The sequence below is a fragment of the Podarcis tiliguerta genome (assembly GCF_965153285.1).
Source record: "Podarcis tiliguerta genome assembly, chromosome: 2".
Classification (NCBI taxonomy): Eukaryota; Metazoa; Chordata; class Lepidosauria; order Squamata; family Lacertidae; genus Podarcis; species Podarcis tiliguerta.
The window spans coordinates 40,744,308-40,759,344 of record NC_139535.1 but is presented as its reverse complement, the minus strand read 5'-3'; the positions used below and the strand labels follow the sequence as shown (position 1 = coordinate 40,759,344).

The 15,037-nt window shown below is 45.4% G+C and overlaps 1 protein-coding gene across 2 annotated transcripts; it reads right to left on the bottom strand.

Moving 5' to 3' along the window:
* Positions 1-191: 191 nt before the first annotated feature.
* On the bottom strand, positions 192-13,260 carry LOC310667222 (fibroleukin-like). Of its 2 annotated transcripts, XM_083419019.1 has the most exons (4): positions 12,375-13,260; positions 8,886-8,930; positions 4,987-5,108; positions 192-3,509 (listed from the first exon to the last, which is right to left on the bottom strand). In XM_083419019.1, exons 1-4 carry the CDS (start codon positions 13,153-13,155, stop codon positions 2,916-2,918), a joined length of 1,542 nt encoding a protein of 513 aa, XP_083275145.1. In that variant the 5' UTR covers positions 13,156-13,260; the 3' UTR covers positions 192-2,915. The 2 variants fall into 2 exon arrangements, with proteins under 2 accessions (XP_083275145.1, XP_083275146.1); XM_083419020.1 differs by lacking the exon at positions 8,886-8,930.
* Positions 13,261-15,037: the final 1,777 nt, after the last annotated feature.

Here is a 15,037-nt window from a genome sequence, read left to right as displayed (position 1 = left end):
ATGTAGGATTCTATCACTTGGAAGTTTTATAGGCAGAACCATTTTTGTCAAACCATATGACTCCTTTTCCAGAGAGTTTAACACACATTCCCCTGCTCCTTCTCGCTTTTTAGATGGGGAGGAGAGTGCATTTCCCAGGTAAATTATTTCTGAGGTTTTCCCCCCCTTCATTGTGCCTTGAACAGCTTCAGTTTTTATTTCATTTTTTAATATAGCATGTAAGTTGCTGCGGGTGGACAAAAATTTCTAAGATTTCTCTTGCCACTGCACACAACATAGATAAAATCACAGGACAAAACTGGGGGATCTTCTTGTCATTGTAATGCATTGGTTCACAAAAAGTGTGTTATGAGAGGAATGAGCCTTGTGTGAAGAGCCAGTTCCCCCTTGAGGGAGTATCCGTTGTTACACTATAAATAGCTTGTGATTTGGTTTGACCTAGTTTACGCACCAGATGGCGCCAAGCTCACTGGAAAGCAAGAAGTCAATATTATGTTAACTTCCTAAGATGAGAAGGTAACTTCCACCACTGATTTTTTAAAATACATGTAGGTAAACACATGTTTATCTTGTAGCGTTGATTCCCCTCCCCACATATCTTCATACCATGCAATTAAGCAATCACTTTTAAGTGTCAGCCTCATTCATGTACACTGACTCTTCACACAGTATCTACATTTGCCCTACAATGAGAATTACAGCAGTAGCCACTGAGTTAACATGATAATAGCTACAAGACTCTGCATAGTGAAGTTCTCTCGGGGTTAAAACTGTGGCTGGCAATGTGAAAGGGCTCACAAATAATCTGACTGCCAAATACCTAAACCAGGGGTGAGGATGCTGTGGCAGCACTCCCAAAAGTTGAATTCTAACTCCATGATTGGGGATTGTAGGAGTTGTAGTCCAGCAATATTTGTAGGACTGCAGGTTTCTCATCCCTGACCTAAAGCTTAACATTTAAAAGTGAGTTCTGCCTTAAGAACCTTGTTTAGGGAGATACCCTTCTTGCCATCTCTGTGTGACCTTGTAAGTGAATGTGTCCATCATTTGAACTGTAAGGATAAATTGAAATATTTGTCCAGTTTATAGAGGATCTTAAGATCTTAAGTTTCCATTCATGTACCACTTCCGTCGAATGACATTTATGAGATAAGGAGCTTGAAAGCAAGGCACTATTTAGCTTTTAAGGTAAGGAAAGGGTACCCTGGGCTGCATTGCAAGATAGGCAACTCTTAAGCGCACAGCTGTCCATCTCTGCTGCCTTACCGTTTGCTTTGCCATAAGGGTACCTTAGTTTTTGTAGCTTCTTTACTCTTTCGGTGCCTGAGGTACAGTGCTCTTGTAGTTCTGAATTATCACAGTGCTAATTAGTATGATGCTCTTGCCAGAATGAGGAAGATTTGACTCAAGGTAGTCGTGAAGTGTCAGCTCCCATCTGCCCTATATCATTCTGGCTCTGAAGTCTTTGTTGATTGACTATAATTACAGCATATTGGTTACTCATGAAACACTGGTTTTGTGCCAAGGAATTATCAAGCGTGAGCTTCAGGCATCCTAAACCATGAAAGTGCCCCCAAAGGGACAGGTGTAGTCATGGTATTTGAACCACCTGATGTCTCTATAATTTGTTTAACTCCAGCCAATTCTATAGCTGTTGACATTTAATAGTGGGAGGAGTTAGAAGCCGGAGTCTTAAAAACCGAGGAAATAGAATGAAGCAAATCTGGTTCTCATGCTCTTGCAGGTAATCGAGGAAACTTTCTACCTCTCTGGATTTTAGGCTCGGGATTACTTACAAATGCAAATATTTTTAATAAAGGCACTTGGTGGGCTATCACTAACACTATTTCAGGCCTTTAGAAGCATGTCTAAAGCAGATATTCCCAAATTGGCTTGGAGCACACTAGTGTGTGCCACCGAAGAACCACAATGTGTCTTGAAGACATTCTGGTGGAAGCAAACACTCCTGCATTTCTTTTAGAATGGGGAGGCCTTGGACATCACTCATTCCCTAGCCTGCTCTATATATGGGTCAGGATACCACCCCAAAGGAGTAAGGATGCATTCCCTGTTGCTGCAGCCCAAACTACAGGTCAGGCGTTTCTTTTTGCACAAAGGTTATCTGAGTACTTGCCTGGCCTGGATCTGACAACCTTTGGCAGAAAATACAAGAGCAACTTTTAACTGCTTGCCAGTGCTCAGGAAAAGCATATTAATCTTCAGGAAGTCACTATATAATTCAGAATGCTGCTTCTTATTTCCTGCAATTTAGCGCATCCCCATTAACTTCTGGCTAAGTAGCCCTGGCTACCTCTTTAGAAATAGAGCATTGGAAAGGTCCCGATAATTCAACAAGGCTTTCAGTCCTTTCTGTAGAAATCTGAATGAGGGGTTTCCTCATTCCTATGATTCCTTTCCAGATGATTCCTTTCCAGATAACTTGCTCACGTGCCCACCGTAAGCCTAAAGAGCAAGCCATGAAACAGAGTGAGGCAAATGTGATGTGTGTCCAAGCTACAAAAGGAAGTTTGTAGCCACTTGCAAAACAAGTTCCCTCGCGGGTGTGTTCTGACCCAAACATGAATTTCACTGTGGAGTATGGAAGAATGGCAGATATAACTCAAAACTGCCCATGATCATGAGATGGGAAAGGAAGGGCAGTGACTGAAGTTGAATGTAGAATCGGGCATTGGTGATTGTTACAAGAGCTGTGGGCAACTTGGTGACTCTGCTCCTATTTATCCTTTGTTTTCAGTGTATTAAGATTCTCCACCACAAAGTAGGACTTTGTCCTGTTTTGAACTTGTTTTTCCCAAGTCAAATCTCAGTAGCAGGTTATTTTCTTTGAACTTATCTCTGTAAAGTCTCCCTGCCGCAAGTCCACATACACCAGGCATTCTGGTTGTAGGATCGTCTTAAAAGCCGACAGGCCTTGTTTTCATCTCTGCTTTCTTGAAGGAGTACTTCTGATTGGTCCTTTTGTCAACCAGAATGTACCATGTTCCCCAGTAGATGCCGCTGGTCACCCCCGTGTAGCGTCCGTGGTGGTACTTCCCATTGAGGTTGGCTGCCAGGCAGGAGTCAAACCACCAACCGGCCCCATAATACGCACCGCAGTTGCCCATGGGGTAGTTGTCGTTGTCGCTGTCCCAAGTTGTGAAGCACTTGTGATCGTGGTTGTAGTTGCGGCTGTAGCTCAGGGCGTTGCCTGCACTGCCTTGATACTCCCGGGCTGTCAGGCGATACTTGTGGGCCTCGCTGGCCACTTTGAATTTGCGGTAAACAGCATGGCGCTTGACGCCATGCCAGTCCTCCAACTCTATGCGCACGACATGCTGGCCCAGGCGAGTTAAGCTGTGGAGGTGCTCATTGCCCAGCCAGTGCTCCCCTTGCAGGCTCCCGAATCCCTGCCTGTACTCCTGCCAAGTGCGGTTGAAATCCACAGAGCCATCCTGCCGGCGCTGGAACACGGTCCACCCGCCACCATCCGTGACCATGTCACAGTAAGCCTGGCAATACACAAGACGAAGGTTAATCGGCAGAAGCACTGGAGCGCCTGAAAAAGAGCCCTTGCTCCAGCCCATGGAATCAGGCTGCGACATCATGCTCTCTTAGGAAATTTTCCACTCTGCAGGCAACATCAAGTGCTTAAACAGGTTTAATGGTCTTTGGCTGCTCTAAGGAACTATTTTCATCAGTGGGGAACAGGGCTAAGGAGCTCCAGAAGTGAATTCTCATTACTCTCACTAAATAACCTTTGAAAACCATGGAGATATGATTAATGGTAAGTGGCAGAAACTCACCGCCTGCCTGTTCATGCGCCATTTTGGAAATTTTATTTTCAGCGGTTTAGATTTACCGTATTTTTTGCTCTATAACACGCACCCGACCATAACACGCACGTAGTTTTTAGAGGAGGAAAATCCGTAGGCATGCCACCCGTAGGCATTCCCTCCATAACACGCACAGACATTTCCCCTTACTCTCTAGGAGGAAAAAAGTGAGTGTTATGGTGCAAAAAATACGGTAATTATTTTTGATTCTGTGGTATCTGTTCTGTGCAGTATTAGTGCAGGAGTGTCCCATCTGGGCATGCATTTATTTTACTAATTACTCAACTGGATAGTAGCTGTTCCCGTTTTAAGAACCACACACTTAGTGTTATGTTTTCAGTGGCTGCACTTAATCTTTCTTGCCACATATCTAACCAGGTTTTTTTCTTGATAGGGGACTTTGCAAAGTCCAAGTCTAAAAGGAACTTGGGGACACACTTTGATCATGGGGAGAGAGGCCATAAGTGCAATGTTAAAAAGGATAATTCTCAGCTACTACAGTGGTACATTGGTTCTCGAATGTCTCCATTGACAAATGCCGGAAACCCGGAAGTAAATGCTTTCGTTTTCAAACGTGCCTCGGAAGTCAAACGGCTTCCGCTGTGTGTTTTTCAATTTTCTCAATTGAATTGAGGCTTCTGTATTGAGTTTTCAGTTCTTGAACATTTTTGAATGTGAACGGTCTTCCGGAATGGATTAAGTTTGAGAACCAAGGTACCACTGTACCGCCCTTTCAATATATTTTGATGGGCAGGTGTATGAAGGTTCTAATCTGCATCAATGATGGCAAGGGGGGATATTTAGTCCAGATTCATTAATGCAAAGTAAAAGCTGTATGATCTTAATAAGGGAAGCAATCTACACTGAGTGAGTGGGACTTACTTCTGAGTAAGAATACACAGGATTGCATAGCAGATTATCCTTTACAATAGCAATGCAGAGGAGGATGAATAGAGAATGCCCACTTTAGGAGCAAACCAATGCAAATTTTATGTATGGCTACAACTTTTACATGCAGTAACACATACCAGTGGAGCAAGGAGCTGAATGCATATTGCAATTGTGCTACCTTTGGCCAAACGGAGACCCAGTTGGCTGCATGCATATCTTATTTACTCCGTTAGATAAGACACCTCAAACCTACCTACCTTACCTCAAAGTGTTGACGGAGGGGAATGGGTTGGATGGTGTATATCCCATTGTCTCGGATGCCCTGTTTATGGATCTCTGCACAATCCCGAGGATACGTGTGCTCAGATTTTTCAGAGGGTTCCACTGAAAGTACATAGGAACATAGAAAGCTGCCTTAGACTGAATTGGACCATAGTTCCATCTGGAAGGCATTGAAAGGTGTAATAAACCGCAGGGGCGTGGCAATGAAAACAACAGGTCCTGGACATATGACCTGTCTTGCAGGGATCTTTCACCTAGAAACTGTTACATGTATGCTAAAAAGGGGACAAAGAGTATCCTGCAATATGAAGGCAGGGGCAAGACGTACATACTTCTATGAGAGTAAACTTAGATGTTTGGTTGGTGAGCAGGATTGCACCTCCAGAGAAATCTTGGGGCACTGCTGCCTGCTTCAACATGCTATTGGATATAGAAATCAAGGGAGGTCTCCCCAAAGAATTAATAAATTATCATGTTGTTCCGGCCAATGTGTATTGGGCTTCACACACTCAGACTGCCTTCAAACATAATGTACAATAGGTGGGTTCTAGGCAGAGGTGGGGAGTTGCATTTGCACACCTGGAGATCCATGTGTGTAAGGCATCATTTTCCTCCTGTGACTTGACCAATTTGAAGTGCGAAGCCATTTCCTGGCTTCCCCCAAAGCCCATATTTTCTCCTCCTTGTTTTGGCTTCATTTTAAATTGTAACCTTCTGTATATTGATGGTGTTATATAAAAAACGCATCATCTTAAGGAATGAGAGACATTGTATATTTAATTAATCTTCAGCTGTTGTGGTCTAGCGTAATTTAATTTGGGTTGCAAGTTGTTTATGTTTATGCTGCCTCTGTTGCAAAGAATATATATATATATATATATATATGCTTTCGTAGATTTTCACGGGTACAGGAATGCAGGTTTTGGTGTCCTCGGGTGTCTTCCCGTGTAAAAGTTGGGGTGTCTAGGCGACGTTTCGACGAGGTCTCACTCGTCATCTTCAGGCTGGTGCTTTCGGCTTCTTGTTACTGGAACAGAGCAGGATCTCAGTGTTTGAGTTCCTATAAATACTGTTGAGGAGGTGTGGTGTATAGCCTCCAATGTTCTGGGCAGAGAGGAGGTTCCCAGGCTAGTGTGCCTTTTCTTCTTTTGTTCCTTAATTACTTGAGGGATATCTTGAGTGATTTCTTGAGTGATTTCCTGAATCCCACTTAGGTGGGTCATTAGGTGTGGATTAGTTGCTAAAGCCTTCGTGTCTTGAACTCTTGAACTTTGTGAAGAGTTTTTCTGAGAAGATGGCTGTACTGCACTTGGTTGTGCTCTGGCTTGGCTTCGTGTATAGGGGCGAGCTGTGGTTTTGTGGCCTGTGCCAGCCAGATCTGTGTAGGGATTGCAGGGGGGTGCAGCATCCGGAGGTGCCACCCTGGTTTGGCTACTGGATGGTGTCTGTAATTTATCTGTGGAGAGGGTCTGGGTTTGGGTCTGGTGTGGTTGATTGGTGATGGCGTTCTGTGTGCCTCTGGATCTGGTGTCAGATTTTGTGGGGAGGGCTAATTTCCAGATGTCTGGCAAGCGGGATGTGTCGTCACGCTTGTTCATGTTGTGAGGGTGTTTCTCTATCTCGATGGCTTCCATGATTATTCTCTTGTGGTGATGTTCCATGTTAAAGAGCAATTTGGAATCTGCAAAATTAATTTCGTGTCCTGTTTCTTTCATGTGTTGGAAAAGAGAGGAAGTTTTTTCTTCTTTTTTGACGGCATTCTTGTGTTCTGCGATCCGTGCATTTATTCGTCTGTTTGTTTGTCCAATGTACGTGGCTGGGCAGACTTTGCAGGGTATTTCATAGACCCCTTGGTTTTCCAACTGAATTTTATCCTTGGGGTTTCTGAGGATATTGGCTATTTTTTGGTTGGTGCAAAAGGCTGTTTTGATATTGTGTTTATGGAGGATTTTGCTAATTTTATCTGTAGTGCCCTTGATATAAGGAAGGAGGGCTATGCCATTGTTTTCTTCTGTGTCTTGGTTTTTGGGGGGTGTTTCTTTTTGGATTAGCTTCGTAACCCTGTTTTGCTGGTATCCATTGGCAATTAACACATTTGAGAGATTCTGTAACTCAGTTGTCAAGTGGTCTTCGTCAGCCAGGCGTTTGGTTCTGGAGATGAGAGTCTTGGCTACGGAGTTTATTTGTGCAGGGTGGTGGTGTGATTGTGCATGTAAGTAGCGGTTGGTGTGTGTTTTTTTCCGGTAGATAGTGAATTGTATTTTGGGGTGTAGGCTGTTGAGATGTGTGAGGAAGCTATCCAGTTTTTCTTTCCCGTGTGGCCAAATTACAAAGGTGTCGTCAACATATCTGAGCCAACCAAAAAAATAGCCAATATCCTCAGAAACCCCAAGGATAAAATTCAGTTGGAAAACCAAGGGGTCTATGAAATACCCTGCAAAGTCTGCATTGGACAAACAAACAGACGAATAAATGCACGGATCGCAGAACACAAGAATGCCGTCAAAAAAGAAGAAAAAACTTCCTCTCTTTTCCAACACATGAAAGAAACAGGACACGAAATTAATTTTGCAGATTCCAAATTGCTCTTTAACATGGAACATCACCACAAGAGAATAATCATGGAAGCCATCGAGATAGAGAAACACCCTCACAACATGAACAAGCGTGACGACACATCCCGCTTGCCAGACATCTGGAAATTAGCCCTCCCCACAAAATCTGACACCAGATCCAGAGGCACACAGAACGCCATCACCAATCAACCACACCAGACCCAAACCCAGACCCTCTCCACAGATAAATTACAGACACCATCCAGTAGCCAAACCAGGGTGGCACCTCCGGATGCTGCACCCCCCTGCAATCCCTACACAGATCTGGCTGGCACAGGCCACAAAACCACAGCTCGCCCCTATACACGAAGCCAAGCCAGAGCACAACCAAGTGCAGTACAGCCATCTTCTCAGAAAAACTCTTCACAAAGTTCAAGAGTTCAAGACACGAAGGCTTTAGCAACTAATCCACACCTAATGACCCACCTAAGTGGGATTCAGGAAATCACTCAAGAAATCACTCAAGATATCCCTCAAGTAATTAAGGAACAAAAGAAGAAAAGGCACACTAGCCTGGGAACCTCCTCTCTGCCCAGAACATTGGAGGCTATACACCACACCTCCTCAACAGTATTTATAGGAACTCAAACACTGAGATCCTGCTCTGTTCCAGTAACAAGAAGCCGAAAGCACCAGCCTGAAGATGACGAGTGAGACCTCGTCGAAACGTCGCCTAGACACCCCAACTTTTACACGGGAAGACACCCGAGGACACCAAAACCTGCATTCCTGTACCCGTGAAAATCTACGAAAGCAAATATATATATATATATATATATATCTGTCTTTGTTGTTAAATATTAAAAATTAATTATTATATATTTTATTTGTTTGTAAGCCTCTCAGGGAATGTTTATTTAGTGGCTATATAAATACTAAAGGCACCGGAGGCAGTGAGGAATATCTAAAGGCTATTTTGCCATTTGTCTTTTTTCTTAAAAAAGGTTAGTTATTTTAATTGTATTTCTCTCTCAATAAATGGGATCAATTTACACCAGCTCTTGGGCTGGAGTAAATTTATTCAAAGTTTTGGCAGTTTCTAGGGTACCAGGAAGGATTCAAATCTTTCAGACCTAAGCCTTGCTGTCACACTCCTTTGGGGCACACACTGCTCTCACACACACCCTTTGTGGCCCTACTGATGATGGAGTCCCAACATCATCAAGGTCACAAGACTATGGACCATGATGGAGAGAGGGGACCTGGTCTCCCTCTCAGGTTTCATACAATTGTAGTCTAAGTTACATAATAGATTTATACTCACCTGTAAGTGCTGGTGTCTCCTCAATCTTGTGCTCTTTCCCTATATCTGGGAGATAATTTGGAGTCTGTGAGTGAGATGACCGCAAATCTCTTGAGAAAAGCCACTGCCCACTCTATTCTCAATAGTCTGTGACTGAGCTAGTTCAATGCAGTGTTATTATACAGATTTGCTAAGTGTTTGGATAACTCCCCCCCCAGGCATTAAGGGGGCTTCTACACAAGGGGGCTCTACATCCCAAGTGGAACATTCAGATTCATTTTTTTTCCTGTGAGTGTCATTGGCACACAGCCCCCTGCAACACACACCATTCTTGTTTTTGTTTCTCTTAGGGTGCCTTGGGAGTCCCACTATTTTATGGGATGGATTCAAGCACATAGCAGAACCTGAGGTTTGCACAGTTAAGGTGAACTAAAGGGCTCTGTCGCCCTTCGGGCAACAAATCTGCTAAAAAGAAAGAAAGAAAGAAAGAAAGAAAGAAAGAAAGAAAGAAAGAAAGAAAGAAAGAAAGAACCAGACTTCTAGCAGTTTGAAAAGTGGCAGGGAAGTGCATTGAAAAATATGGGATGAACAAGTGCCTAACAGGAAACACCCCACAAACAAATCAAGATGAATGCAGGCCCAGTGCTCACAAATGTCATAGATAACCACCCCACAAACCATGCTCAATAAAGACCTGGATATGAGACAGGGATGCGGAACCTGTGGCTTTCTTGGACTCCAACTTCCATCAGCCCCAGCCACCTTGGCCAATGCCCAGGAATGGTGAGAGTTCAAGTCCAATCATACCTGGAGGCCTACAGCAGTTTAAAGTGGGAAACATTGAAAAACACGTTCGTGCATTTCACATCTGAGGAACCGAAAGTAAGCCCTAGGCATCCAAGGCTGGGAAGCGGATATTTTCTGTCATCAGTAGCCTTCCCTAAGATTTCATCAGGCCTCCTCCCCTGCCACTAGAAAGATCCAGGAGCCACAGAGCTTCCTGTGTGCAGGCGGCAAGATGCCCTGATTTCACAGCACCTGGTGCTACCACTAGTTCTGCCTTTTTGACTCTGCTTCTGGCAGCAAAATAACTTGGGCAGGCATTGTGCCGTCTGCTCCCATAACAGCGTCTTTGCATCGCTGTCCCTCTTGTTCTTCTCTTGCTCTGGTATAATCAGGGAGGATGTGGAGTGGGAGAGGGCACTATCTGAAGGAAATGATGAACAGTGGGGGGATTGTGTCCAACAGAAAGAATTGCATCATCGGTCAGCCTGATAGCCATAAATGTCAGCCGCAAACTCTTCAAACATATTGCTCGTCAATACAGCATCCATCTGTCCGGAAATTCCTGGTGGGACACGGACTGTTGAGATGTCAGACATCAAAAGAGAAAACGAGTGGAACATCTCAAGCAGAAGAAGTGGGGAGGGGGAAGGAAATAATGAAAAATGGTGGAGGAAAAAGCCAGGCAGAGGCGGAATGAGGACTCTGAGGTTTTGAAGGCTTTGCCTGTCCTCACTGAACCAAAGTGGGAGACAAGACACATTCACAGGACCACTTGAGTGCATGGTGACTTTGATACAGCAGTGTGGAGTTAGGTGACTGCTTTGGTGCAAAGCAAGTACTGGAATTTTCTCCATGGTTTTTTCTGGCCAGGATGTAGGTTCATGACAATGCCAAGCTCAGCTCACTTGGTATGTGTGCTAAGTTGGCCTTGTGAGACTTCAGCATGGGCCTAAATAGGAATATGACCTAGGGTGGAACAAAGGAGCCACAGGAAAACACCCTGGAAGCAAAATAAATTAAAACAATGCTTTTAGAAGATAGTTAAAAAGACTCTTCTTAAAAACCTAAAAGAACCAAGTCTTCAAAAAAGTTATATGATCTAAGAAAGTCTTTAAAAGAATCCTTCCAAAAGAATTTAAAAATTATAATGTAGCACCTTAGAGACCAACTGAGTAGCTTTAGGTATAAACTTTCATGTGTATGCATGGTTTTTAAGAAGAGCCTTTTTAACTATCTTTTTAAAGAATTTTTAAAATTTATTTTGACTACGGCAGACCAACACGGCTACCTACTTGAACCCTGGAAGCAAATCAAGATGAATGAAGAATAAATGTTCATTGTCATAATAACCGCCTCATAAACAAAATGACCATTTGGAATGAATGCTCAGTAAAGACCTGACATGGTCTAGCCCAGGGGTCTGCAACCTTTAAGACAAAAAGAGCCACTTAGACCCGTTTCCGAAGAAAAAAAAACTGGGAGCCGCAAAACTCGTCATTATAAAAATAACTTTTTTGTCACTTTTTTATTATTTCTTTGTTTGACCCCTCAGAATTACTCCTCCTCATAGAAATAAACATTAAATTAAAAAGTTACCTTTTTGTGTGTGTGTGTTCTTCACTCCCCTTCAAAACAGTGACCAGCGTACATGCCCCCTTTCAATGCAGTGACCAGCGTACATGCCCCTTACAATGTAGCGGGGGCGCGGGAAGATGACGTCGGGACGGTGCGTGACTAATGCACGCACCGCCCCCATGCGACGTCACAGCCAGTACAGCGCCCGCCACAGTGGGGAGTGTCGGGGCGCACAATGCGCCTCCTCCCCTCGCTAGTATCCGCCCCAGAGCCGCGGCAAAGGTGTAAAAGAGCCACATGTGGCTCCGGAGCTGCGGGTTGCTGACCCCTGGTCTAGCCACATCGTAAGATTTGTGCAAGGAACCCTGTCTCTTTTTGCCTACCTGAACTCCAGGTGTAACATGACCAAAGCAAGGCAAGAGGACTGCCTTGACAGGGCATGGCCTCCTTTCCTTCCTGCTCAGCACTCCAAGCTCTGTGTAGGGAGCTGTATCCCAGCAGACTGCTGTGAACTATTTACAAGGCTTTATTTAGAACTTCATAGAATTGTAGAGTTGGAAGGGACCTCGAGGATCATCTAGTCCAACCCCCTGAAATGCAGGAATCTTTTGTCCAGTGTGGTGCTCGAACCCACAAACCTGAGATTCAGAGTCTCGTGCTCTACTGACTGAGCTATCCCTACTTTCTCCCAACAAAAAATAGTAAAAACGCAATACAACATCACACACTAAAAACTTCCCTGAACAGGGCTGCCTTCAGATGTCTGTTAAAAATCACACAGCCGTTTATATGTTTGACCTCTGCTGGGAGGGCATTCCACAGGGTGGGCACCACTACCGAAAAGGCCCTCTGCCTGGTTCCCTGTAACCTCACCTCTCACAACGAAGGAACTACCAGAAGGCCCTCGGAGCTGGATCTCAGTGTCAGGGTGGGACGATGGACATACATAGGATTCCCAGGAGATCTCCCCTCTAGGCACTTGCCAGACAGATCTGTTTAGCTTCAGCAAGGCTGCTGCACCATGAGCCTTCAGATCATACCCCACCCCAACCCGGACTTTGTTTTTTGTAAAGAGAAAGAAGAATCTCTCTCTTCACAGTCAGGCAGAACGGGAAGTGGATAACACCCCCCCCCCCCCGCTGTACTCACCAAGAATGGATGCCTTCAGGACTGATTCGCTGCAAGGCAGCTTGCAGCCAGAGAGGATCCCCAGCAGCAGGGCCACCAAGGAGCTGAGCTGCTCCTCTAAGCGGTGCAGATTAAGCCGGCTTTCCTCCTGCAACTTCTGTAGGCCCGATGCCATGGAAACCACTCTGGTTTCCACCAAGCTGAGTCGGTCCATCAGGGTCCTGGTCCTGGAAGAGCTTTGTTTGTTGAGCTCTCCAGTGTGCTTCAGGATCTGCTTGAACTCCATCTGCTGCTCGCCAGCAGGGACATCCTGCACCTCCTCAGGTACTGCTGGCTCCTCAGGCCCCAGGACGTGGAGCCTGCAGCTCCCCAACCCATCACAGCCACCTTCCGGAGAAGGGAGAGGCATGGCCACCAGGGACCCTGCGCACGCTGGGTTGTCATCTCTTTGGCTGCACTCGGGGCTGTCTGAGTTCAGGCTTCCTGACTCTTGCAGAACCATAAAGAGGAAGCCCAGGCAACAAAAGCACTTGCTGAAACGGGGGAAGAGTTTCATTGCTCTCCTTAATGCCTCCCGAGGGGGTGGGAAAGGCACACGCGACATGCAAGAAGGCACAGGCTGGAAGCTACTGCAACAGAGCTTCTTCTGTCTCCGCAGGCGAGCTGCCTCTCTAGGCCGGGAAGGCCACTCCCAGGCTGGGTCGGGGCAAACTGCCTCGCCGAAGAAAAAGTGTGGAGTTTGGGGAGCTGCGAGGGAAAGGAGGAGGGAAAGGAGAGCGCAGGCACACAGATAAAGGAGCATTTGAGACTGTCCAGCAGATTAGCATGTCATGGGCAATTAAAGCTAGGCCCCTTGTGGGAGGCAGCGATTAGTGTCTGGCTTGAGTGAGCTTTGCTCTCCAGCAAGAGGGCTTTGACTTGAAAGGCCTGTAATTTGCCTTGACATTAAAGGCACGAGGAAATCACCCAAATGCTAGCAAGGGAGCTGAGTGAAAGGAGCGGTAATCTCTCGCAGTGCTTGCTGGCCTTTGGCACGGCGTGACCACCCACCCACCGCCCATTAAGCAAGGCATGTGCTCACAGGCCTCTTCACGCTCCAAGGCCAGAAGGCGTCATGTGCACAGCCCTCCCATGCCAGACTTGACAGGCTCACTTCATCACTCCCCAGCTTTCCGCAGTTGCATTGACCAGCTCTCTCTCCTTAGGGAGCAGCCTGGACCTCAGATCTCTAAGGCCTCAGATCTTTAGAGCGCTTTGATACCACTTTAAACAGTCATGGCTTTTCTCCAAAGAACTTTGGGTGCTGTGGTTTGTTAAAGTGTAAAGACCCCCACTCGGTCTTTCCTGCGAAGTTGCAGGAAAGCTGGCAGAGGGCCTTCTCGGTAGTGGCACCCTCTCTGTGGAACACTCTTCAGATATCAAGGAGATAAACAATCATATGAATTTTTGCAGACACCTGAAGACCGCCCTGTTCTGGGAAGCTTTTGCTGTTTGGTGTTTTGTTGTGTTCCTTTATACTTTGTTGGATAAACCCAGTCAGATGTGTGGGGTACAAAAAATAAAAACTATCATCATCCTCACCATTGTGCGGGGGTTCTGGAAAGCAGTTCCGAGCAACCCATCTCCAAAGAAAGCAAGCTACTGTTTTCTGACACCCCGCCCCACTATATCAGGGATATAGTCCACTCTTGGAAGTTACAAAGCAATGAGCGGCCCTTCTTCTTGGCTGATGTCTCTTATCGCCTCCCCTTAAGTGGACGACTATGAATCTGAGGACACTAAACAAAAGTAGGGTACTGTTTCTCATTTTAATTAGGTTATAGTGAAATCCTTTACATCTCTACTTAGAAGAAAGCCCCATTCAGTGGAGCTTATCCCCAGGTAAGAGGTTATATAGGATAATAGCTTTAAAACTCTGATGGTGTCTAAAAGAATTAAGCAAATGACTGGTCCCACCCCACTCTTTAAAACACCTGCCAGGTGTTGGGATGTAGTCTTAGCATCTTCTTAGTTGTGTACCTTAAAAGCTCTGTACGGTTGCCATATTTCAAACAGTGAAAATCTGGACAGAAAAGTTGTTGAGTTTTTTTGGCAAAGTTGTGGAGCTTTCATTGACAAAATCACCATTTTTGAGCTATTTTTATGGAAAATCGGCAAAAATGGCACTGCTGGCATGGGCTGCCATATGTCCAGATTTTCCAATTTCCACCCGGGCTGCAGTATTTAGACTGCAGTATTCTGTATACCCCCTGCAACCCTACTTTAAGGCTTGTGAATCACATAATCCGTGCTCTGAGCTAATGTACAGTCTATGTCCTGACTTCTTGAATAAAGCTTTCAGGTTTCCTCGAGCTGAGAGTCCAAGTACTGTGTCTGAGAGTGGGAGCCAGGACACCCACAAGGCTGCAAACAGCATCACCTTTGGGGGTTTGCTTTCTAGCCGCCAAACTAGTGAAGAGAAGTAGTTCTCCGCCATCTAGTGGTCAGAATGCTGCACTGTTCGCCCAGTTTATCTTCAACAAGCTGTTTAATGTACATAAATTGGAACATGGTCCTCGTGGACCATTTGGTCCACTTAGCTCTGTGTTGTCTAAACACTCTGGCAGTGGCTGTCCAGGGTTCTGAGACAGGGAATTCCCAGGTCTACCTGGAGATTGAAGTTGGGACCTTCTGCAGACAGACAA